The sequence below is a fragment of the Capra hircus genome, chromosome 1 (genome assembly GCF_001704415.2).
Source record: "Capra hircus breed San Clemente chromosome 1, ASM170441v1, whole genome shotgun sequence".
NCBI lineage: Eukaryota > Metazoa > Chordata > Mammalia > Artiodactyla > Bovidae > Capra > Capra hircus.
Genome location: NC_030808.1, coordinates 46,670,101 through 46,697,258, shown reverse-complemented (window position 1 = coordinate 46,697,258; position 27,158 = coordinate 46,670,101). Strand labels below are relative to the sequence as shown.

The 27,158-nt window shown below is 37.3% G+C and overlaps 1 protein-coding gene across 1 annotated transcript in view; it reads right to left on the bottom strand.

Annotated features, from left to right (window-relative positions):
* Positions 1 to 27,158, bottom strand: part of ZPLD1 (zona pellucida like domain containing 1) — a 75,010-nt gene that overhangs the window by 9,169 nt on the left and 38,683 nt on the right. The window contains exons 3-8 of the mRNA XM_005674873.1: positions 17,954 to 18,174; positions 12,775 to 12,956; positions 10,327 to 10,399; positions 6,769 to 6,866; positions 5,563 to 5,643; positions 1,194 to 1,365 (exon numbers count right to left, since the gene is read on the bottom strand). Of these exons, the coding sequence (XP_005674930.1) occupies positions 1,194 to 1,365; positions 5,563 to 5,643; positions 6,769 to 6,866; positions 10,327 to 10,399; positions 12,775 to 12,956; positions 17,954 to 18,174 (827 nt within the window). The remainder of the gene's footprint in view (positions 1 to 1,193; positions 1,366 to 5,562; positions 5,644 to 6,768; positions 6,867 to 10,326; positions 10,400 to 12,774; positions 12,957 to 17,953; positions 18,175 to 27,158) is intronic.

The window sequence follows — 27,158 nt, the reverse complement described above, 5'->3', positions numbered from 1 at the left end:
TTTGATCTCCTTGCAGTCCAAGGGACTCTCAAGAGTCTTCTCCAACACCACAGTTCAAAAGCATCAACTCTTCAGCACTCAACTCTCACATTCATACCTGACTACTGAAAAAAACATAGCTTTGACTATACAGACATTAAAGGTATTTTAAATCAAAAAACATGACTGCATTTTTCTCAGGTTAATATTGCATTTGTGTGTGCATTCTCAGTCACTTAGTCATGTCCAACTCTCCAACCCACCAGGCTCCTCTGCCCAGGGAATTTTCCAGGCAAGAATACCAGAATGGCTTGCCATTGCTTAATCCATGTTAATATTGGTATGACCCTAGGGGGCCTGTCAGAAATAGAATTTTATTTCTTCACTAGTAAATGGGTGTATATTTTAGTGGCAGCTATATGAGCTTCCCTGGTGGCTCAGACAGTAAAGAATCTGCCTGCAATGCTGGAGACCCAGATTCCAATCCTTGGATAGGGAAGATCCCCTGAGAAAGGAAATGGCTACTCACTCTAGTAGTTTTGCATGGAGAACTCTATGGACAGAGGAGCCTACTGGGCTACAGCCCATGGGATTGCAGAGTCGAACATGACTGAGTGACTGACACACACGTAGCACAGATCCACATCTTTTATGGTTTTTAACTCTTAACACCAGGGGTTCCCTGGCCATCTGGTCAATCAAGCCCCCAGCACAGGCTTGCCCATCGTCCTCTGATCTGCTCCATAGCCCTCCTGAGACTGGAAGTTCGCAGGTTACTCTGTTTCTTGTGTCTGTGCTTTGATGATCCTTTGGTGTAGAGTGTCTGTCTTCAAAATCACATCTCTTTGATCAAGTCTCTCATCTTCTTCTATTTCATCCCTCTCACAATGATAAATAGTGCCTTTTGCTACAACACGTATCTGTCTGCCTTTGCATCATAACATTTTGTCATATTTTATTCCTTGACTATCTCATGCTTCTAACAGATAAGCTGATTAAATTCAGAATTCATGCACGCATCTCTGTATTCCCAGTATAATGCTTGGCACAAAGTAGGTATACAATACATCTTTACTGGATGAATGAAAAAATTGTACTTCAAACTATCTGACCTGATGCATATTCACCTTCTATGTAGATATAAGTTCCTAACACTTGATAAACTTCAGCTTAGATTAATACATCAGTTCAGAATAAAGTTATCAAAAACCTACTGGCATGAGAAAGGGGCAGTCATCAGCTCTGCATAGCTTGGTAACGCAGTGCAGGAAGACAGTAGACATTTTCTGATTCTTGTGTTTCACAAATCGGAACACTTCAAAAGAAAAGCGGCCCCGCTGGCTTCTGCCGTTTTCGATGACGGTAGTTTGAGGATCTTTGTCACAGCTGCATGTTAGAGAAAGTGAAAACAATTAATACTGGAAAGTACCAACCCACCATGACTTGTACATTAATTTCTGCAATATTAAGAGGGTTTTCCCCATGCCCATTATATTAAAAGCCAACAAAATTATGCCGTGTTACAGATTTGTAATATGAAAATAAGCTAACTCAACAGATATGTAGGAGTGACATAGATCATAAAATTTAAACAAATCAGTTTATGATTACAATATTTCTGCCAAATTTTAGAGGAATCATACTATTATAGGTTGAAAAATCCAAAACAGCATAAAATATACAAAGTAAAACATCTATCTTTGCCCTTGTCCATGCCCTTCCACACCCACACACAAACCTGCCTGAGATGATCTCACATGTTACTGCAGCCTCACAGGACATATGCAAATAGAAACAGAGTCATATTCTCAATGTTCCCCCCTTCTTAAACAAATCATACCAAACTCTGTTGTTTTGTATCTTGCCTTTTTAAAGTTTAACAATGTAACTTAGAGATCTCTCTGTATCAATAGAGAGCCTCCTTCATCTTTTCTCACAGTTGTATACTATTTCATCATGCACACGTGCCAGAGTTGACTCAACCTGGGTCCCATGTATATACCCTTGCTTTGTTAGCCAGAAAGAAAAACACCAATACAGTATACTAACGCATATATATGGAATTTAGAAAGATGGTAACGATAACCCTGTATGCGAGACAGTAAAAGAGACACAAATGTATAGAACAGTCTTTTGGACTCTGTGGGAGAAGGAGACAGTGGGATGATTTGGGAGAATGGCATTGAAACATGTATAATATCATATATGAAATGAGTCGCCAGTCCAGGTTCAGTGCATGATACTGGATGCTTGGGGCTGGTGCACTGAGATGACCCAGAAAGGTGGTACGGGGAGGGTGGAGAGAGGGGAGTTTAGGATGGGGAACATGTGTATACCTGTGGGGGATTCATGTTGATGTATGGCAAAACCAATACAATATTGTAAAGTAATTAACCTCCAATTAAAATAAATAAATTTATATTAAATAAAATCTTTTGAATTTTCCAAATAATAATGAACAGCCTTACAATACATCATTTGGAAAATGTGCAGGGTTTTCTACACAATATGTCTGTAAGGATCATTCAGCAGACTTTGCCATATTGCCCTCTCTAAGTATTGCTGCATTTTGTACTGCCCCAGTAATGTATAAAAAATACTTAATTTCCCTCAGAGCTATATCAACAAAGTATATGCATAAAATTCTGGATTATTCCCTATTTGACAGGGACAATAAACCATCATCATATAATATTATTTCAGCTTTTTGTTACTGTGAATGGATATATGCATTTTTCATATATATTAGAGCCATCTGTATTTCTTCATCTGAAATTTATGTTCTTTGCCTAAATTTTAATTGTATTATTGGCCTTTCCTTTCTGATTCCTTTAAATCCTTGGTTTTTAAGAAATGTGGTTCCTTGTTTGTTATATAAATTGTGAATTGTTTTACTTTGTTGTCTGGCTTTGGACAGTCCTCACTGTGTGTGTGTGTGTCTGTGTGTGCATGTGCCTGTGTACATATGTTTGAGAAATTTTATTTTTACATAATTTAATTTTAAATATTTTATTTTATGGCTTCTAGTATGTGGGCTAAAGATGATTTTCCATACCCCAAAGTTCTAATGATACTTTTCATTTTCTCTCCCATCACTTTTAAAGCTGTAGTTTTTACATTTAAATTAATAATCCATTTAAAGTTTATCATGGTATAATGAGCAAAGCACAGATCTCATACTTTATTTTTCTTATGATTATCTACTATCCTGCACTGTTTTTAAAACTCTCTGTCAATCCCATTGATTTGCATATTATCACACTCTATCACCTATTAATGACCATGCTTTCGATTTATTTTCAACTGAGTATTGTAAATTTGTATCTACGTGTCTAGCCTCACATAATGTCATATTTCTTAATAACTTTCAGTTCAGTTCAGTTCAGTTCAGCCTCTCAGTTGTGTCTGACTCTTTGTGACCCCATGAATCGCAGCACGCTAGCCCTCCCTGTCCATCACCATCTCCCAGAGTTCAATTTAGAGTGTCTATTAACTGCAACAGCTGGTAGTATCATATCCTTCTCATTTCCTTGTAGATTTCCCCCTTTCTTTTGTACTTTATGAATTTTTTGTTCATCTATTTTTTCTCGATTCTGTTAGCTTATGATTCTCTGTTCTTGTAGGTGCGCGTTTCTCCAGGCTTTCTAGCTCCTATGGCTCTGGCACCCTCAGCATTCACTTTTTTTCCCCACTTCTCCTGCCACCTCTTCCCACACCACCCTCCCAGCCTTTTCCTATACTGTATGTCTTGATCTTATTAACTAATTTTATCAACACTAACAAATATTTTGTAATTTCTAGGTTTTCTTTTCTGAGAAGACAATGGCACCCCATTCCAGCACTCTTGCCTGGAAAATCCCACAGGCGGAGGAGCCTGGTGGGCTGCAGTCCACGGGGTCGCTAAGAGTTGGACACGACTGAGCAACCTCACTTTCACTTTTCACTTTCATGCATTGGAGAAGGAAATGGCAACCCAGTCCAGTGTTCTTGCCTGGAGAATCCCAGGGACAGGAGAGCCTGGTGGGCTGCCATCTATGGGGCCACACAGAGTTGGACACGACTGAAGTCACTTAGCAGTAGCAGAAGATTTTCTTTTCCTCCTAATCTCACTGAAAATATCCTTTGGGAACTCATTTCATTCTCTATAGTTTCTAAGAAGAAAACTGAAAGAACTAAGCTGAAACCATAGTCATACTAGAAGTCTAATGATCATATTCCAGATTATAATATGCAATTATTATAGAAATTGTGAAATTTCTGTAGATTATAGAAAAACAAAAATGTCAAAGCAAAATGATCCACAATCTCACTGTGCATACATAACCATGGTGAATCTTTTGATGTATTAATATCTCCTTACACTCTTTTCTATAATACATAAATGAGGTCAGTTGTACAATTGTGTATGCTGATTCTTTCATTTCATATTTTAAATTGTAAAGAACCACATATTTATAAAGATGGGAATATCAAGAAGACAGAAGGGGAAGAGATAAAATAGCACCAATCTTTTTTTTCTACTTTATAAGTAACTTTGTATGATTATAATGCCTATGTGAGCTTTCAACTTGCTGGTTCTCCATAATTCACCTACCCATTTCTTTGCTGCTGAACACGCAGTTGGTTCCTATTTTTACTATTCTAAATAGCACTGATAGACAAGAAGATGATAAATACTTTTAGAATATGCTTCCTAATTCACAAATGTAGAATCAAAAGATATGAAATCTTTTAAGGATTTTTTTTAAGGATATTGTTTCCCAAAAATGTTAACCAAATGAACACTTCCAGCAATAGGATGAGTGTCAGTTTGATCATACCCTTTGAGTAGCACCGTAACCTTGATTAACCGATAAAATTTATCCTTTTGATTTGCCATCATATTATTCCCATCATGTGTCAATAAGCAGCAGTGATCAGAGCCAACTGCATTTTATAAGCATGATTAGAAGCCATTGCTTGACTCTCCTGTCAGATAAAAATGCTGAAAAGGAACTAAGATGATTGAAAGTTTTTATGATCAATGTCCCTTTTTTCCCAAATGTAGATTACATTCACTCTATCACTGTCTATTGGGAATGAAATCAAAGTTATTGGATCTGATTTTTTTTTAAAAAAAAAAAGGTGGTAGGTTTTCATTTTAAATGCTGATAAATAAAGAAAAGCATTATGGGGTCTAAATTATCTAGACCATTACTTTAATTTTACTCTCCTTTGACATACCAAGAGACAGCCTAGTTTCATAAAAATAGTCACTGCCTTTCTCTTACTGCCAATAATCTCCTAACCATGCTTTTCCTAAGACAATGAAATATTCCCGTATGACCTAAACATGAATAAAACATCTTTGATGTGCCAAACTTACTTGTAACTTTCATCAAACAATAGCCTTTTCAGCATTTCATGTTGAAAACTGTTCTCCACTTTTACACTTCCAACTATATTTTAATTTTTGTTCAGAATGTAAAACTTTAAATTTAAAAGCTATAAAAGTACCTTATAATTCATCTATCTGTCCTCAATTTTCTATTGCAATTATCTACAATTGAATTATTGCTATCAATACAAGAGTTAGACACCTACCTAAGGAAGAGATCATATCGAGTATCATCATTTGGGTTCCCTGATGGGGTCGTGTAGCAATAATCCATTAAGACATTCCATCTTCAAGGAAAAGGAAGAATAATCTAGAGTCAGAGTCTCCTGTGGATAATAGTTATTAACCCAAAGGAATAGATATTCACAAACATCTTACTCCAGGGAATATAGTTTTTCAACTAATTATTTCCTGAGACTTGTTGTTTAATAAAATGTTCTCCTAAACTCAGAGTGTTTAAAAGTCTGCAACAAATTGCCATCGCACATCAAGTATCGCATAAAACCAAGAACAGAAATGCCAAGAAGACAAAAAGGGAGAAGGCAAAGTAGAACCAAATTTCTCAAGAGCACCAATCTCTTCAGGATGCAAAGTTTAAATAACAATATATGAGAAACCCAAAATAAATCATATACATGTTACAATTTTTTATTAAGGTAGAAATGGATCTTTACTTTTGAATTTCCTTTCAATTTTGATCATCCTGGATTTTCTAAGAATCAGACAAAATGACTTATTTGATTATTTTGCAGAGATGTTTCTGGGGATTGTTATATATAGTTGTGAGCCAGAGTTCTTTTGGTTTTTTAAATAAACATTTATTGAATATTAACACACACATAGGAGGGCTTCCCCTGTGGCTCAGCAATAAAGAATCCACCTGTAAAGCAGAAAATGCAGGAGATGCAGGTGCAATTCCTGGGTCAGGAAGATCCCTTGGATGAGGGCATGGCAATCCATTCCAGTATTCTTTCCTGGAGAATCCCATGAACAGAGGAGCTTGGTGGGCTATGGTCCATGGGATCACAAAGAGTCGGACACAACTAGAGCAATTGAGCATGCACAGACACAAACACATAGAAAATGCACAAACCACGTGTTCACAAAATTACCGTTATCTGATTAATCATCTTTCAGATGAAAAAGCAGAATATTCTGGTATCCCCAGAGCTCTCCCCATGCCCTCTTCCCATCACTCTCTCTCCTTCTTTAAGGGAAGAAATGTTATTTTCCAATTAATGACTTAAAGTATTACCCTTTCATCCTGTAATTTGTTATTTCTATTTATCAGGCATTCCTAAATGGTGTGGCAATGACATATTTTTTTTTAGTGAATGAGCTAACTTTATGATTCATCAGGCTTTAGGCAGCCAAAATGTATTAACCAACAGAAGATAGGAGCTTGAAGTTACCTGCCATCCAGATTAGTGGCTTGTACAGCTGCAAATACTTTGGTTTTCAAAGGTAGTCCTATACTCGGGATAATTAACTGCTGATTGTAGGTCGAATCCTAATAATAAAAAAAATAACCAATTAACCCACCATTGCCTTCCCAACAACAGAACGTTTACTGAAGACAATAATGGCTTATTAGAAAAAAGAGAGGGCAAATCAACATAAATTTACCAAACCAGCTTCTAAAAGGACCTAGTTAATCCTCTTGTTTTTGGCAGAACTGTTCTTAAATCATATCCAAGTAACAAACTCACTCTCATGCATAAATATTTTCATGTCCATAGTTTACCATTTATGATGATTAATGTTCAATGTATTTACATTATAGGCAATGGTTACTAGTAAGAGGCTAGTAGTTTGCTTAATATTCAACTATCATTATTCAGTTTATTTAAATCATATTTCATTTATTTAAATTATATTAGTAGCTAATATTCAGTTTATTAAAATTATATCTGCTTCAGTTTAAGCCCTTTGCCACTGGAGTTGTAAATCTTTATACTCTTAATAATCTCTCATCAACCCAAAGTCACTTATCTCACAATTTTAAATTACTATAATTTAACTGGAAACAAAAACAAAAAAGGGACCAGTATGTTCTCAAGTTACCAAAAATGCATGCCATGGAATTCCTGTGCTAGATAATGTGGTGAGGACTTAGAGAAGGGTGTCTTAGGGCTTCATTTCTACCTTTTACCCTTAGTTTAGACCAATCCTGCAGAGCTTATTTATATAATTCCCCAATTTACAGTAGATTAAGGCAGCAAATTAGAAACTGATAGCAAAGAAAAGCAGAAAAACAAATGAAGAATAAAGAAAAAACTTCTCAAAATCTAAGTTGTCAAATCATTTATCATGGACGCAGATTGTTTCCCCCAAATTTAGTAACTCTGAAGATAAAGCTATTTTGCAGCAAAGGGAAATATTCAATGAAATCTCAGTATCATCAAGCAAAGGCAGAATACAGAGCTCACTCTGTTTCGGAAGGCTGGGAAGAAACAACAGATACTGAATTTTGAAACTTAAAGCAATAATAACTTGGATGCTTCACTTTTGAAAGAGTTGCATTCATGTGGAACATTTCATTCCCAAATTAAGCCTGATAAGTGAGGGATTATATGCTGTACTTATTTTCTATATTTCTGTGATAAATGATAACAGCTCCTCTAACCATTTCTCATAGGTAGTATTTTTAATTAATTCTCTTCCTGGCTCCCTTTTCCAATTTCTTCAAGTTATACACACTTCATCGACTATTTTGGCTCATTCATCTTGTACTTGCATCAGTATTGTCTCAAAGGATCTTATTTCATTTTTTTTTACAAATATTATACTACATAATCATTTGCAAATGATATGACTCAGCTATGGTTTAATCTTAATTATCACCTTTTTCTCCTAAAATTCTTCTAAACAGTAATGTTTAGATTTTATTTGGTATAGTTACCTTACTCCTGTTAGTAAATATTGTCCCTAAAATCAATTATATTTATTTTAGATTTTTTTCTTCAACTTTAAAAATAATTCATAATTACCATAGCCCAGTTTTAGATTTACTCTGTTTCTTTATCTGCTCAGAAGACACTATTACTTAGATGCAATTCAAATTCAAAATCATCCTCACGATTTCCACAGAGAAGAAAACTAATCTATTTATACTATATAAGAATAAGGGCCAAGGTCAACTCGAAGTAAACTGCACATATTGAAATCACAAAATCAATAAATGTCATTATTTTTTACAAGTAAAATTTTCCTAAGTACATTCACTGAATCCCATAACACACAGAAATAACCGTACTGAATCCATATTCAGGTCTATAGGAATTCTCTGTAGTTTTAGGTCAATTTTTCTATAAACCTAAAACTGCTCTTAAAAAATAGTCTGCTGATTAAAAAAAAAAAAAAAAAAAAACTAGTTTGTAGGGAAGTGGTTGAATTTTATTAAATAACTGTTTAGTAAACAAATTTTAAATTTCAATGTGTTAATTCAACCATTAGTAATATCATTTCAAATTGGTTTAAAATGAGAATGATTTTGGTATTATGTATTTTGTTTATAGTCATATCAAATAATTACCTTTTAACCATCAAATTAAAATCTTAGGTTATCATCAAATTATAGGCTTGTATATGGCACTAAGATTCTAGAGACTTTTTGAAGGATTAGGTCTAGTTTAACAATAGGACTACTATACTATTTCTAATGATAAAGGAAAGAGCTTAATAGCAAAGCTCTCCTCAAGTCCACACTTCTAAATTTTTATTTTCTGTGTTTCTACAGACAGAATAGCTTAATTTCACAGAAAATAGTGGTATCCTTAAATGTCATGTGAGTATATTTTTCAGTCTTTTAAGATCAGGAATTCTCATCTTTGTTTCAGTCAATTGTAACAAATAATATTGAATCCAAGTCAGTCATCACAATTCTACCCCAGGGAGACTACACATATAAATTAACAGATAGAAGCTTTCCAATTTAAAAATATTGCTTACAATAATAATAAATATCTGGTCATACTGGGAATGAATATTGGCACATATTTGCTGAGTATTATAAAACCAAGTATTTGGCAGCTTCTCCTTGCAGAAGGAAGTTTAGAAATGACAGAAAGGCAATCTTCATTCCAACACATTTTAATTTGTTGTTTAGAACTCTGTGGTGTCACACTACAAACTTATAAACATGATTTTTTAAATGCCTTTGGAAAGTGTCCTACTACAATATTTATAGCTCATTATATGCAAAGTATAAAGCACTGACTTTTAAATCAGTTGCATGAATTATAACTCAGTGCCATGATGACATGAATAATAATGTAAAAATCAGATTCATAATTTACAAAAATGTTGGTTGATATATTGAAAAATTGATATTTAAATCAGGCATTTAAAATGTATGAATAAAATTTTTAATCAACATGAAAATATCATTTGGGGGATTAATGTTAGAGTTATAAATAGAAATTCATATTTTTTTCATATTTTGCTGCCACTGTCAATGTTTATATGACAAAAGTTTAGACAATACTGTGTAGTCAAACCTAAACTATTTCAGATACGACAGAATTGACAACAGTCATAACCCACGCTGGAAATGTTAACACACTGAACACCAAGTATCTTGCCTTTACATGAAGTATCATTTGGACTTTTCCTATCTTTTTATCACAAATATATTATTTCCAAAATCTTGACCCTGACTATGTTTACACACACACAAACACACAAATAAATATATACGTATAAATGTAGATAGACATTTGGAGTAACTATGCAGAATCACATATATGAAGTAAAATTTAAATCATTTATCAACTTCTGGAAAATAATGGAATTGTTAGCATACCTTTATCACTAAGATATTTGGAAATGGTGGTGAAGATGAATACACATTACCAAAGTATAACAGGGTTAATGTAACTTTTGGTGGATTTTTATAGGAAAGCCACTCACATAAATGGCTCCTCAGAACAGTGAGAGAAAAAAATAATGTCCTTCAACCATCGACTTACGTTATAAAGGAGCAGGTTCAAAGTGCTGACAAACGTACCATTGTTCTCCCTCACAGAAATGGCAGCTGAGGACCTAAAACAGATTGAGGAAAAAGGGAGGCACTGATGAGATTTTTAAATTAACAGCTTCAATCACACCTTAATGTTAGATGCAAGGCACCAAAACTCTTGAGCAATCCTGACATAACTAGGTCTGGAATGGGCATATTGTTTAAATCACTGAACAGATAAATAATCAGAAAGCAAGAGGGACTAAATAAAGGCGAACTGCTCTTTCTGATCTTTTCATTTATAAAGGAATCTTTTTTTTTAACATTTTTGTTACATATATGAAACTTGGAGAAAAAAAAAAAGTCATTCCAACAAAGTCTGAATCTAATGTGAATACATTTTCATCAACTCCATTTCTATACAAGCTTCATGAGAGCAGGAATTTGGTTTCACTTTTGTCACTGTTAGAACTTTGCATGGTACATATAAGGTGTATAATAAATATTTGTTGAATAAAGAAAAAGTTAAAGTGAAGTCACTCAGTCCTGTCCGACTCTTTGCAACCCCATGGACTGTAGCCCACCAGGTTCCTCCATCCATGGGATTCTCCAGGCAAGAATACTGGAGTGAGCTGCTATTTCCTTCTCCAAAAGCAAAAGTTGCTCAGTCCTGTCTGACTCTTTGCAACCCCATGGACTAGTTCTCCAGGCCAGAATACTGGAGTGGGTAGCTTTTTCCCTTCTCCAGCAGATCTTCCCTCTGAGGAATCGAGGATCTCCTGCATTGCAGGCAGATTCTTTACCAACTGAGCTATCAGGGAAGTCCCATTTAAATGAATGCATATCCATGTGCACTGAAGTTCAGGAATGAATTTAGTGAGGAAGTTGAGGGGAGCAGAGTGAAAGACTATGACCCATTTCTCTCTGCACCTGCTGCTTTTTGACTCAAGGCCTTTCTTGTTTTCCACATCGAAATCTTGCTTTTGACCAAGTCATTTATCATAACTGTACCATTAAATTATCTATGAATATTTTTTAAACTGAAGCAAAATGTGTCCTCCACGTTCCCTTGTGACTGAGATTAAACAATAACTTTACTTTTGTGAGAGAAAACCCTACAGCGGAAGAGGGAAAGTTTTTATTTAATCACCCCGTTTTGTCAAAAATATTTCACAAATCCATATGATTATATTGCAATATGGATGTAAACACGTCTTGGAGTGTGTGCTTTGGGAGTAATAAATGAATGTGGTAGTGGTTTATCGCTAAGTCTGATACGACTCTTTGAAATCCCATGGACTGTAGCCTGCCAGGTTCCTCTGTCCATGGGTTTCCCATGGCAATTGGAGAGGACTGCATTTCCTCCTCCAGGGGATCTTCCTGACCCAGGGATTTTAAGCCTGCATCTCCTGCTTGGCGGGCAGATTCTTTACCCCTGAGCCACCTGGGAAGCCTCAATGAATGAATACCTGACTATAAACAAAAGACAATGAATCCATGTCTGAAGCTCTTTGACTATGAGTGATACCATTTTTGCTGGGAATCATCAGCATCTGTGCAGGGGACACCTCAGCAGGAGGCATGGAGACCTCATATTCTGAGGTAGCAGTCCAATAGTGAGCACATACCCAAGCAGGACCCAACAATACAGTGACCAAATGATCTACCCACTGGAAACATGACAGATCCTCTGGACTGCATAAGCCCCCAGGATTCCTGGGTCTTGGGCAGTTCTGAAGGGAGCCAGGAGAACCAAAGGCAGATATTTGACTAACATGAGGTGGTTTTAATTTAGGGAAAAGATTAAAACTGAACTGTTGATGTTCTTCAAAACAATAATCATTATAGATGGATAAGTTTAGTTCAGTTCAGTCACTCAGTTGTGCCCGACTCATTGCAACCCCATGAACTGCATGCAGCATGCCAAGCCTCCCTGTCCATCACCAAGTCCCGGAGTCCACCCAAACCTATGTCCATTGTGTCAGTGATGCCATCCAACCATCTCATCCTCTGTCATCCCCTTCTCCTCCTGCCTTCAATCTTTCCCAGCATCAGGGTCGTTTCAAATGACCCTGATCAGGTGGCCAAAGTATTGGAGTTTCAGCTTCAACATCAGTCCCTCCAATGAACACCCAGGACTGATCTCTTTTAGGATGGACTGGTTGGATCTCCTTGCAGTCCGAGGGACTCTAAAGAGTCTTCTCCAACACCACAGTTCAAAAGTATCAATTCTTCGGCACTCAGCTTTCTTTATAGTCCAACTCTCACATCCATACATGACTACTGGAAAAACCATAGCCTTAAGTAGATAGATACATAAGACCATATGCAGTTTCCATTAGATTCAGTTTAACTTTCTCAACAAATCCTGCTATTAATATCTTGGTAAGTTCCTCAAGAATAAAAATGACCCAAATAAAAAGACAACATGAGAAAGTAAGAATAAAATGCAACTTACGAAGCAAGTTGGGTATTATTAACCAGGTATTCCAATGGATAACTACAGCTAAATTTGTAAAGAAGCCCAGGTAGATAGCTGATGATTGTTGGTGGGTCTGGAGTATCAATATATCCTGAAATATTTCCTATTTGTACTGAAGTTGCATTTCCATAAGCACTGACTCCAGGAACTGTGGATACCTGTTAGAATTGTAGGTCAAGCTCAGTGATTAAATAGTTACTCGTAAATCTAGGCATTTCATATGCAAAATAAAACATTAGATCAGATCATTTCTAGGGTCTGTTGCAACTATAACATGACATAATTTTGAAATTATACATACATAATTCTAAATTATAAGTGATCATATGTCTTTTTTCTCTCAGTAAGAGGGTGATTTAATTTTTTAAATTAATTTTTATTGAAGTATAGTTGATTTACAATGTTAGTTTACAATGTGTTAGTTTATGTGATACAGCAAAGTGAATCAATTATACATATATTTACTCTTTTTAAAATGTTATTCCCGTGTAGATCATTACAGAGTATTGACTAGAGTTCCCTGTGCTATACAGTAGACTCTTATTAGTTGTCTATCTTATATATAGTAGTATTCATATGTCTCCCACTTTTTCCCTCCCCTACCACTTTCCCCCTTGGTAGCTATAAGTTTATTTTCTATATCTGTAACTCTATTTCTGTTTTGTTACATAAGTTCATTTGTAACATTTTTTTAGATTCAACATATAAGCAGTATCATATTTGTTGACTCATACGTTTCTTTTAAATAAATAAAGCTTCATATTACCAGAGATGGCTTACTCATATTTCATAAATAAGAAAGGAGAGAAACTATATGTTACTTGTTGTGCAAGAGCAAGTAATTTGAAAATACTCATGGGTAAAGCCAAATGTCATGGCCTGGACTAAAAGCCCCCTGTTAATATGACCTTGTTTTCAATGTTAGCTTCATATCTGCAGGCTCCCATTCTTGGTTAGTAATGCCCCAGCACCAAGGCCCTTGTTGCTCTGGCATTTGTGCATACTCCTGCCTCCTCTCTGGCCCTCTTCACCACAACATATCCTACTTCTCCCTTATCTCATCTTCCTTGGGAACTTCTCCCCTACCCCCATACTTTCTGTCTCACAGAAGCAGTCATAGTGCATGAGTGGTCTGATTCAGCACACCTCCATCAATAATCAGAGCTCTTTGCAGGCAGGGAACCCTCTAGGTCTTATTTGCCTTTGTCTCTTCAGCATAGCTCAGTGACACCAGCATCCTGGTACCCCTGAGATAAATTTTAAACAAATGAATGAAGGTCACAAATTTTCTGATGGTCGATCTCCCTAGGGCCTTCCTCTGGTACATGGAGATTCTCATCTTTCAGGGCAGTAATTCACAGGGATGTTGCAGAGGGATCATGAACTCCTAGAATTTATATAAAAATATTGTCCATGTGTGTATTCTCTTGGGACTAATTAGTTTTCACTGGATTCTCCAATTCCACTAAAATTTAATAACCACCATTTAAGGAATTGTTAATTTTTTTTTTTAACTTAACACAAATGATTTTATTCTTGTTGTTCAGTTGCTAAGTCATGTCCAACTCTTTGCTACCCCATGGCTGCAGCACACCAGGTTTCCGTGTCCTTCACTGTCTCCCGGAGTTTGCTCAAATTCATGTCCATTGAGTTGTTGATGCTATCCAAGCATCTCATCCTCTGCCATTTATTTTATTGCATGTTAATATTTTAATTAAAAAGTTAATATAAAATTCAAACATTTAAGTTGCAATTCTGAATCTGAAATATCTAGAATAAGTCAAAGAAGGAAGACTTTCAAAAACTGAGGCCTTAAATTATGTTACCATAGTTATAGATATTTTTCAAGTCTATAACTAGATGAAGGTTTTTCTGATGAAATTTAGTTTAGGTGAAGTTGATATCATACATGTTATTGGGAAGCACTAGGCTCACAGTTGGGCTTCCTTGTAGCTCAGATGGTAAAGAATCTACCTGCAATGCAAGAGACCCTGGTTCACTTCCTGGGTCAGGAAGATCCTCTGGAGAAGGGATAGACTACCCACTCCAGTATTCTTAGGCTTCCCTGGTGGCTCAGCTGGTAAAGAACCCAACTGCAATGTGGGAGACCTGGGTTGGGAAGATCCCCTGGAAGAGAGCATGGCAACTCATTCCAGTATTCTTGCCTGGAGAATCACCTGGACAGAGGAGCCTGGCAAGCTACAGTCCTTCGGGTTGCAAAGAGTCAGACGTGACTGAGAGACTAAGCATAGCACAGCACAGGCTCAAGGTCAGATATTTCAACCTGGAGGTCAAGGATTTTGGATGAATTCTGTCTCTGATGATAGCATCAATATCTTAAAACACTCAGATGGTAATGACGTACAGGAATGACTGCCTATTAGACTTCCTAGATGGCACTGGTAGTAAAGAATCTACCTGCCAATGCATGGACATAAAAGACATCAGTTTGATCCCTGGGTTGAGCTGATCCCTGGAGAAGGAAATGACAATTCACTCTGGTATTCTTGCCTGGAAAATTCCATGGGCACAGGAGCCTGGCAGCCTAAAGTCCAAGGGGCTGCAAAGAGTCGGACATGACTAAGTGACTCAGCACTAAGGTTATTATTGCCCAGGCTCTCTGTTCTCATGTGTGAATTACCAAGTAGAGGGTCACCTGAATACTTCTTTTATCAACAGTGACTACTAGCAGTATGTTTGTCAAAATTCAGACTCTCCAGTGAAACAAACTTTATATGGACATATGATCATTAAACTCTCAGGATTTTTAAATCATGGTAACATATTATTTGAGTTAATAAGTAACAAATTCAAATAATTAACTCAGCACAGGCTATGTAATATGGCAGTAACAATTCAATCCTTATATCTTAATATATTAACACAACAAAAGTTTACCTTTTGTTTATGCTACATGCCCAATACAGTTTGGTAAAGGGGGTTCCATTCCAAGTGTTTACACACTGTTTTTGACTAAGACTGAGTCTATTTCCCTGTAGCAGTGCCATCTCAGCATGTGGTGTCTAGTACTGCTAAGACAGAAAACGCCAGAGCTAGTAGGTCATGTAGAGGCTTTTAGCTATATATATGTCAAGTCCAATAAGAGTCTACAGGACTGAACCAGTTACAAAGCCCTCACTAACTGCAAAGGGGCTGGGAAAGGCAGCCTTCCCTGTGCTCATGAAGAACTAACAATTCTGACATCAATAATGTTCTTGGTTGTCATAATACCGTTGAACTTCTCCCCCCATGTTAAATACAATATAATGATCAATTAGTATTCTAGCGGCTATTATGGAGACCTGCAACATTTAATTTTCAACAAGAGAATACACTTTATACATGGACCTAAGAGCACATGGGCAAAGCTGAAGCAATTATCTAGCTGATTCATGAAGAGAACCAGAACTCTTATGAAAAAACATTTTGATTCTAATCCATATGATTTAGTAGTCTACTTAATTTTTCCCATATAGACTGTCCTTGGAGCAAATACCAAAGCTGGTGATATCTAAGACAAAAATATAAACTAAGTAAATCTTCCTCTCTACACATTGCCTGCCTGACTGGCTAGCTAAGCATGCAAATTCTATCTGTGAAAAAAAATATATGTGTGTACACACATACATGTACATTACAGTTTTTATACCAGACTTATTCAGTTTTTTAAAAAAAGATACACACACACACACACACACACACACACACGGATGCTTTGCCTGGCATTTCTCTGGAACTGTTCTCTTTCTTTGGCAACAGGGAGCAGGATAAGACTGAAATGGAGAATAGGAAGCTCCCTGAAGCAGAGTCCTTGAGAGGAGGGGCTGTGCTGCTTCTCTCCACTTGAGCTCCCTCCCTTCTTCCCTACTTCCCTCTCTCCCTTCCTTTCCCCCTCCCTCCTTCCCTCTCTCCACAAGGAAGCTTGGATGTATAATAATCAACCTGCATCACTTCCCCTCACTCTCCCTTAGGCCCACTTCATAACCTCTCTGCATACATCTGAGAGAGATGAATAAACGTTTTTAATAAAAAGAGTCAACAATACTCAAGCTGTATATTTGGAAACAGTCATGGGCACAATATTCTAACTGCCCTCTGAGAAAAGATAAAGGAGATTCAAAGAAATCTTTTTCCTGTCTCCTATCTCCCATCAAGTCTTAAAAGCCCTGCCCTTAGAATAATCAAGCTTTCCCCCTTAGTCGCAAACAATAACTTATCAAGAGGAAAAGCCAATCTTTCCTTCTTTACTGGCCTAAGTGGACGTGTTCAATGAATCTTCTTTTTGTCTTTGCTAGGATTAACCAATAAGACTATATTTAAACAAACAAAAGGAAAATCTGTTTTAAATAAATTTTAGCCTAACACCCCCACCAAATCACAATTATCTTTTACTTCAATTAATTTTTAATTCCAAGGAGAGTGAATGCCTGTTATAATTCTATTTTTGGTATTCAATACATGAATAAATAAATGAATAGTGTAGATAAGTGGTTCTCATTCAAGGTAGAAATATCTGAAGTGGTGTTTTAATTTTCACAGTGACTGGATGGAGCATGTTGCAGGGATTTCATGGGTAAGATTTGGTATGATAAGCATTTTTAAATTCAAAGGATAGATCCACAGTATGAAGAAACTCATGCTGGAAATGCTAACAGCCCTCTTTTACAAAACAGTGGTGTGGATCATTCAGTGGTAAACAGGATACCTAGAAGATTCTAAGTTTCTCATTAGATATTCCATCTTTCTTTCTGAACGAGGTCACTAGGAAATAATAGGCCAAGTGATTCATTGCCAAACTCACTGGAATATAAAAGATACTTCCATAAAAAGCATGAGGAACACAGCTAATGAAAAACTGTAGAGAAATACTCCTCAATGTCACTCACACAAAATAATGCTGGTTAGAGTAGCACAGTTAATCTCAGGCCCCTCAACCACCAGCTACAATAAACAGAACCAGTACTGGAAAATGAAATCATACGTTTGGGATCAGAAGCCCCAAACAGGAAAAGGAAAGTGGTTTGTTCAGTTTTATTGGGGTTTTATTCTTAAAAGATAGATTGGGTTTCTGATTATTTTATGATATGGGGAGTTTTGTTTTTGTTTTTTTAGTTATGATCCCCAAACCTAGCACATAGTTTCGCTCTAATCTTACCACTAAACTGTTTCCGCAGCCCTCCAAGGTGCTGAGATTGATGATGAAAATGACCACAGCAGGAAAGGTGTTGTTATTGATGAACCCCCTGCAGTGGGAATCCCCATGCCTTCCGTTCAGTGCCAGGTCTGCTTCAGAATAACCGGAGAAAAGAACTGTGCAAAAATTAATCTTCATTGTAATGGCCTGGACCCCACAGTAGACATTGATGTCTCTTTCAGCTGAAATAAAAAAATATAAAAAACAAACACATCACAAAAGCATAGCACAGGGTCCAAGAATAAGTTTAACATCCTGTGAGGTATTTTCATACTCTCTGTCTGTTTAACTGGCTCGTATACTTGAACACACCATAATCCAATGTGAAATTATTAAGAAAAATACCCAGTAAAAGCAGTCGTTGACTTTGTTATTTCCGGAGAGATCTTCGAGTGTAGATATTATATTTCATCTCTGTTTCCTTGTGCTTAGTATACAGTGGATGTGCATTAAATGTTGGTCAAGTGGTGTAAAATGATTGTTGGAGAATTGAGTGGAAAAAATTACATCACGAGGAAATTCAGAAGAAAGTAACTGAATTATTTAGAACACATGTCTAGGTAGCGAGACTCACTACAAATGATGCATTTTCCCAAGTGTAAGGAAGAAATCTATCCTAAGCTAAATTGTTGAGCACCTTGGTGTTTTGTAACCCATCTTATCCAGGATATAGAAACAGAAGCCATCCATCCAGATTGTTTTATTTTACTAAGCTATGCTAGAGAAGAAAAAAATGAAAACCAATCTGTTGATATTTCATTCAGAAATGCATGTCAACCCTAAAAAAAAATTTCCAGTGACTATGACTGAATAAAAGCAATGAACTCAGCATTAAAACGTAAGACAAATTTGCAATTTTCCATGATTCCATGAGTTATCAGTGATGGGATCCATTCCAGGTCTATAGGGTGAGCAGGCATGCCTACACACACACACACACACACACACACACATTTTCACATATCTAGTTATTTTTCTACATGTAATGGAGAAAATATATGTAAAAAATGGCGAATTCAATTGCTGCTAGGTAATTTCGCAGTGGCAGAAGCTCTTATTTTATTTGTTTTGGTAACAGTTACAGGTTGAATTACTTCCCTCCATTCAGGGAAAAAAAGAAAAAGATACATTGACTCTTAACCCCCAGTACCTCACAATGTGACCTTATGTGGAAATAGGGTTATTGAAGTTGTAATTAGTTTAGATGAGTTCATACTGGATAGGATGGGTTTAATTCAATACGATTGGTGTTATCATTTGAAGAGACAGAGGCACGGGAAGAATGCCAGGTGAAGACAAAGAACTGCAGTGATGCACCTAAAAGCCCCGGGACCAGCAGAGACCACCAGCAAACCACCAGGAAGACGCCGGGAAGAATTCTGTTCAGAGTCTGAGGGCGCTTAGCCCTACTAACACCTTGATTTTGAGTTTTGGCCTCTGGAATTGCAAAATGATAAATTTCTGTTGTTTCAAGTCACTCTCTTGTGGCACTTTGTTACAGCAGACTTAGTAACCTTATCACTCTTTACCACTCTTGCTATTACCACTGGGATAAAGAATCTGAAACAAACAACTGGTTTTCAAAATGTGAAATAAAAAACAAAATTGGATTACGTTATTTGGAGCAATCACCTTAATTGTTCCCAAAAGGTAAAACAAGCAAAATAAAATATTTTTGGCTAATAATCTAAGTAATATGTAAATCCTATTCATGATTTTTTAGCATAAAGTACATTTGCTTAAATATAACAGTTCTAACCTCAGGGTAAAAATGTTCAATGGTGTGTTTCTTTGGAGTGCTTATTCTCCATACTGGTTTTTGTTGGTAAAGTGAGTCATATTTTGAGGACATGAATAAATCAAAATGGAAATTTCTATGTTTGATTATGATTTTTAAACTCAATACAAAAAATTTAAAATATTTTCATAGTGAAAGAAAGATGGAAAATCTTTGTTATGGCCAAAAGGTAAATATTAGACTAGCTCATTTGGAAAACTCCAGGCAACATTCCCTTTGTAGGTGGAAAATAAAATGAATTCATTGTGAAGTTATACTGTGCCAAGATAGAGTATAATAAATACCATTTAAAATTCAGAGAATATATCTATTAGCTTTCAATGACAGTAGCTGTTCAAACGCAACTATAATTTTTAAATGATGCTCTTATTAAAATAATGAGTTCTTTTAAACAAATGTTTAAGTGTTTCAAACATTTAAACTTCAAATTACCTCTTAAATCTGTTGATTTTTCTCCATCTTCATGCTGTTCCTTTGCACATGTAACTATTATCTTTTCTCTTAGAATATTACATTAACTTCCTAACTGGTTCCTTAAATTCTGCTCTTAATGCCCTCTGTTTAGTATAACTGTTAAATGTGAATCTAATCATTTTATTTCTTTGTGCAGATTTTCAACAGCTATTCATTTCATTCCAGCCAAAAGTTCAAATCTTGAACCAGTTCCTCAAGATTCTCTGTGGCCCACCACCTACCTACCTCTGCATTCTCATCTCCTCTCTATTATCCCCCTCGGTCTCTACAACCACCTCATTGAACTTTTTTCAGTTTTTTAAATGTATCTAAGTGACAGAAGCCAGAATAATGGTTACCTCTGGGGGAAAACTGTCTAGAATAGGGGAAAGTGAAAGTGAAGTCTCTCAGTCATGTCTGACTCTGCGACCCCATGGACTGTAGCCTACCAGGCTCCTCTGTACATGGGATTTTCCAGGCAGTAGTACTGGAGTGGATTGCCATTTCCTTCTCCAGAGGATCTTTCCAACCCAGGGATTGAACCCGGGTCTCCCGCATTGTAGACAGAGGCTTTACCATCTGAGCCACCAGGGAAGTCCCTAAATGAAAGTGAAAGTTGCTCTGTCATGTCCAACTCTTTGTGACCCCATGGACAGTAGTCCTCCTGGCTCCTCTGTCTGTGGGAATTCTCCAGGCAAGAATACTGGAATGGGTTGTCATGCCCTCCTCAGGGGATCTTCCCAACCTAGGGATTGAACCCCGGTCTCCCACATTGCAGGCAGATTCTTTACCCTCTGAGCCATAAAGGAAGCTAGAATAGGGGAAATGAAAATTTGGAGGGTGAAAAAATTGTTCTCTATCTTAATGTGAGTGTTGATAATGAGTATAAACATATGGAGAAATTTTAAGCCACACCCTTCAAATTGGTATATGTTATTTTAGATGTTCTTCCTCAATAAAATACTGTGAGCACTTTAAAAAGCCTAATAAAGCTTACATAAGGCCTTTAAATGGTCTTCTTCACCTCCATAGATGCTTCTCTTAACCCCAGTCCTTGTCTGAGAAACTCCTACTCACCTCTCAGGTCTCAAGTTTCATTGTCTCGTTCCCAAACACTTTGATGATCCCAAACCTAAACTATGCTACTCTGTTCCTATATTATCATATTAACTTTGAATTACATATGCATTTGCATAATTGTTTTCTCAATAAATTGAAAGTCCCAGAGAGCAGAAAACTAAGATATTCAATGATGTACTCTAGGAGTAAATTGCCAATATCCACTGGATCATCGAAAAAGCCAGAGAATTCCAGAAAAACATCTATTTCTGCTTTATTGACTATGCCAAAGACTTTGGCTGTGTGGATCACAACAAACTGTGGAAAATTCTTAAAGAGATGGGAATACCAGACCACCTGACCTGCCTCCTGAGAAACCTGTATGCAGGTCAGGAAACAACAGTTAGAACTGGACATGGAACAATAGACTGGTTCCAAATTGGGAAAGGAGAACATCAAAGCTATATATTGTCACCCTGCTTATTTATTTAACTTATATGCAGAGTACGTCATGAGAAATGCTGGGCTGGATGAAGCACAAGCTAGAATCAAGATTGCCATGAATAATATCAACAACCTCAGATATGCAGATGACACCACCCTTATGGCAGAAAGTGAAGAAGAACTAAAGAGCCTCTTGATGAAAGTGAAAGACGAGAGTGAAAAAGCTGGCTTAAAATGCCACATTCAGGAAACTAAAATCATGGCATCTGGTCCCATCACTTCATGGCAAATAGTTGGGGAAGTAATGGAAACAGTGACAGACCTTATTTTCAGGGGCTCCAAAATCACTGCAGATGGTGACTCCGGCCATGAAATTGAAAGATGCTGGTTCCTTGGAAGAAAAATTATGATCAACCTAAACAGCATATTAAAAAGCAGAGACATTACTTTGCCAACAAAGGTCCATCTAGTCAAAGTTATGGTTTTTCCAGTAGTCATGTACAGATATGAGAGTTGGACTCCAAAGAAAGCTGAGCACTGAAGAATTGATCCTTTTGAACTGTGGTGTTGGAGAAGACTCTTGAAAGTCCCTTGGACTGCAAAGAGATCCAACCAGTCCATTCTAAAGGAGATCAGTCCTGGGTGTGCATTGGAGGGACTGATGTTGAAGCTGAAACTCCATTACTTTGGCCGCCTGATGAGAAGAACTGACTCATTTGAAAAGACCCTGATGCTGGGGAAGATTGAGGGCAGGAGGAGAAAGGGACAACAGAGGATGATGGTTGGATGGCATCACCGACTCAACGTACATGAGTTTGAATAAACTACAGTAGTTGATGATGGACAGGGAGGCCTGGCATGCTGCAGTCCATGCAGTTGCAAAGATCACACACAACTGAGCCACTGAACTGAACTGAATTGAGCTGATTGTTCAAAGGATTGTTTCAATTCTGGCCAGGGATTGGACAATAAAAAGGCTAAAAAAATTTGTTGTTGAGAGCAACTGTTAACAACTGAAAAAAATGTCCTACTTTTGGCAGAAGTGACCTTTGGCAACATGAAGTAGCAATTCTTTCTTCCCTCAAAGCTTCACAAATGGAAAAGGTGTGCTGAATAGATGTCTTTACTATATACAACCAGGGAAGAATGTGTTTCTCTGGAGAGTGACAAGTCTTTAGAAAGCTAGATTAGGATGCATTTGAACAGGTCCCTTTCTTAAAATGTAAAGTCCTAGTTTGTTATCACTTCTCCAAGTGAGATCAGCTTGTAGCAAATTCAGTTCCATTGTACGGGTTAGTTTTCAGTTATAAAACAGAAAAGAAAAGAGAGCACAAAGTCTGGACAAAGCAATCATTGCTGTTGTTAAGCTAGCATAGGCATCAATTAATTCCTCTCGAACAAAGGTGAAGAAAATAAAATCTTCATTGGTTTAAGTTAAGGGAATGATATCTCTCTTGTAACATATTTAATGGTATCTATTCACTTCCATACATTTATGATATGCCAAATAAGGCAGTGATACTCACTCTCTATTTCCCTAGGCATAAATAGAGTTCTCAGTGCATGCTCTCAGTTCAGTTCAGTTTAGCCGCTCAGTCGTATCTGACTCTTTGCTACCCCATGAATTGCAGCACGCCAGGACTCCCTGTCCATCACCAACTCCCGGAGCTCACTCAGACTCATGTCCATCGAGTCAGCGATGCCATCCAGCCATCTCATCCTCTGTCATCCCCTTCTCCCTCTGCCCCCAATCCCTCCCAGCATCAGAGTCTTTTCCAATGAGTCAACTCTTCGCATGAGGTGGCCGAAGTACTGGAGTTCCAGCTTTAGTATCATTCTTTCCAAAGAACACCCAGGACCACTTTAGAATGGACTGGTTGGATCTCCTTGCAGTCCAAGGGACTCTCAAGAGTCTTCTCCAACAACACAGTTCAAAAGCATCAATTCTTTAGCGCTCAGCTTTCTTCACAGTCCAACTCTCAAATCCATACATGACTACTGGAAAAACCATAGCCTTGACTAGACGGACTTTTGTTGGCAAAGTAACGTCTCTGCTTTTGAATATGCTATCTAGGTTGGTCATAAATTTTCTTCCAAGGAGTAAGCGTCTTTTAATTTCATGGCTGCAATCACCATCTGCAGTGATTTTGGAGCCCCAAAAATAAAGTCTTACACTCTTTCCACTGTTTCCCCATCTATTTCCCATGAAGTGATGGGACCAGATGCCATGATCTTAGGGTTCTGAATGTTGAGCTTTAAGCCAAGTTTTTCCGCTCTCCTCTTTCCCTTTCATCAAGAGGCTTTTTAGTTCCTTTTCGCTTTCTGCCATAAGGGTGGTGACATCTGCATATCTGAGGTTATTGATATTTCTTCCGGCAATCTTGATTCTAGCTTCTGCTTCTACCAGCCCAGCGTTTCTCATGATGTACTCTGCATATAAATTAAATAAGCAGGGTGAGAATATACAGCCTTGATGTACTCCTTTTCCTATTTGGAACCAGTCTGTTCTATGTCCAGTTCTAACTGCTGCTTTCTTACCTGTATATAGTAGTTGACAATTTGATTTCATACTTAAGTAGATATTTTGCCACCTTACAGAGATTACTTTGCATGGGAAGGTTTCCTGTGATCTTGCCTGTGTGCTTGCTACTTGATCTCATTCCCCACCATTTACTTCTTTGCTTTTTAAAGTCAAAGGAAAATGCAATCATCCAGCTCCTAACTGGCCTGAGCATGTTTGCTTCGCATTTGTGTCCTGATTCATGCTGTCCCCTTTGTGCTGTTTTCCACTCTTTTATGTTGTTAACTCCTACCGATACTTGAAAATTCAGCTCAGTGCCATCTTCTCCAGGAAACTGTTCCTTATCAGCTGGTATGGGCAAGGCTCTCTTTCTATCCCACTCCACTATCTGCCCAATCGTTCTGTAAATGTGCACCATACTTATCTCCCATTATGGATTGTGATCTCTTTGAGAAAAAGGACCATTACCTTGTAATCCTTAGAGCAGTCTATTGCTTCATAATTTATATGAGTTCTGTTCTGTTCAGTTCAGTTCAATCGCTCAGTTGTGTCCGAGTATTGCAACCCCATGGACTGCAGCACACCAGGCCTCCCTCCAATATTTAGAGGATAGTAAAGAGTAAGAATTATAAACTTGATAATCATCAATACACAGTATATCAATTAATAATAGATGAAATATTCATTGATAGCACTCAAGTAAGAGAAGTGGGCTGAGAACAGAAAAGTAATTTCTAAGGTGTCCTTTTATAAGACTTCATTTTTCCAATGCTTTGTAATCATTCTCTCCTGCCCTATTCCACATTACCCTATGGGTCTACAAAGTTACATCCGTTATTCCTGAGAGTGGATATTTGCTTCTCCACTAGATTATGAAATCATTGAATGCTGTGGGTTTTGTCAGAGTGCCCAACAAATACTCAAGAAGTGTCTATTAAAATATGTTTAATTAAACTCTTTGACAAACTGCATCCACAGTGTCTAACTTTTTAATATCAACTTTCAGGATTCACAAAGAAAATATGTACACAATGATATGGGCTCATCTTGACTGTTCATCCAGAACTCATATGTCCTATCCTTTCTCTGCCAACTGCCTGAGATTCAGAGTTTAAAATGAACATCAAAATTCTCTACATCAGATCTTTTCTAATTCAATATTTTAAATAATATGAAATTAATGAATTTTTGCTATTTGTTTAGGTATTTAGCCTTAAGTGTATTAGTCTAGCAATTAATTATCTTGCTTTATTATTAATAATTCATCTGAAAAATCACTTCCCCTTAATAGCAATAGATTTGGTAATCCCTCTTGTCATTAACAGTGAGTAAGTATGTGGCACCCAGTTGGGGTTAGCATAAATACTGTGGTTATGTAACAACACAAATCTGGCAAGACATCTTGAGTACCATGCTCCAAACAGCACTTCTTATGAATATGCATTACAGAGAATCTTATTAAAATGCAGATTCTGATTCAGTAGATCTGGGATGAGGCCTCATTTTTGCATTTCTCACAAGTTCCCATGTGATGCCAGTGTTGTAAGTGAAGGGGAGAAGAATTTGCCGCCTCAAAATATGCCTCCTGGGCAGAAGGACTATCTTAAGTTGATTAGTTTTAAGAAACAACCTACATAAGAGAATATCTGAAAACAAATGGAAGATACTCCTCTCAAAGAGACATTTACATTTATAAGGGAACTCTCCATTTGTATGTCTCCCTCTCCCTACCAGGAAGGAAGAGCAGAACAATTAGATCTTCAGAAACTCTTAAAAATGGAGGCTACTGACCTAAATCTGCATAACAACAATACTCTTTTTTTGCTATGCTTTGCTTGATAACCTCCCTAGCCAGCTTCCCCAACAATCTCTTTTATCTTTAACTGGAGATAGTATTTAAAGAGGTGACTTGGGCCATTTCAGGGAGTTACTCAGTTTTCCTAAGTATCACCCATGAATACAGGAGGGTTTGTTGTTCAGTTGCCCAGTCGTATCCACTCTTTGAGACCTCATGGACTGCAGCACACCAGGCCTCCCTGACCCTCACCATCTCCTGGAGTTTGCCCAAATTCATGCTCATTGCATCAGTGATGCCATCCAGCCATCTTGTTCTCTGATGCCCTCTTCTCCTGCCCTCAATCTTTCCCAGCTTCAGGGACTTTTCCAATAAGTTGGCTGTTTGCATCAGATGACCAAAATACTGGAGCTTCAGCATCAGTCCTTTCAGGGAATATTCAGGGTTGGTTTCCCTTAAGATTGACTGGTTTGATCTCCTTGCTGTCCAAGGGACTTTGAGGAGTCTTCTCCAGCACCACAGTTCAGAGGCATCAATTCTTTGGCGTTCTGCCTTCTTTACAGTCCAACTCTCCCAACCATACGTGACCACTGGGAAGACCATAGCCTTGTCTATACAGACCTTTGTCAGCAGAGTAATGTCTCTGCTTTTCAACACAGTGCCTAGGTTTGTCATCCCTTTCCTGACAAGAAGCAATAGTTTTCTGATTTCATGGATGCAGTCGCCATCCACAGTGATTTTGGAGCCCCAAAAGATTAACATGTTATGAAACTTTAGTTTGTTTTTCTTCTGTTAATCTCTCTTTTATTATAGGGGCCCTCAGCTAAGGACTTAGAAGGGTAAAGGGAAAATTATTTTTTCTCCCTACACAATACATTTTGATTAGGCAGAAGAAAATCCTTAGATGGTTTCCATCTGGTGAAATTAAGCACTCCCACCAAATTGTAAGATTTATATGCTTATAAATGGGAGAGATTTAAATGGAAAAGGAACAGGAAAGAGAGAGACTTGAATAATGAAGGGGATGGGTGTGTGTCTCATTCACTTTCTTTCTGAGGAACTAACTAGTTTGAATTGCAATGAAAGAGCACTTGTG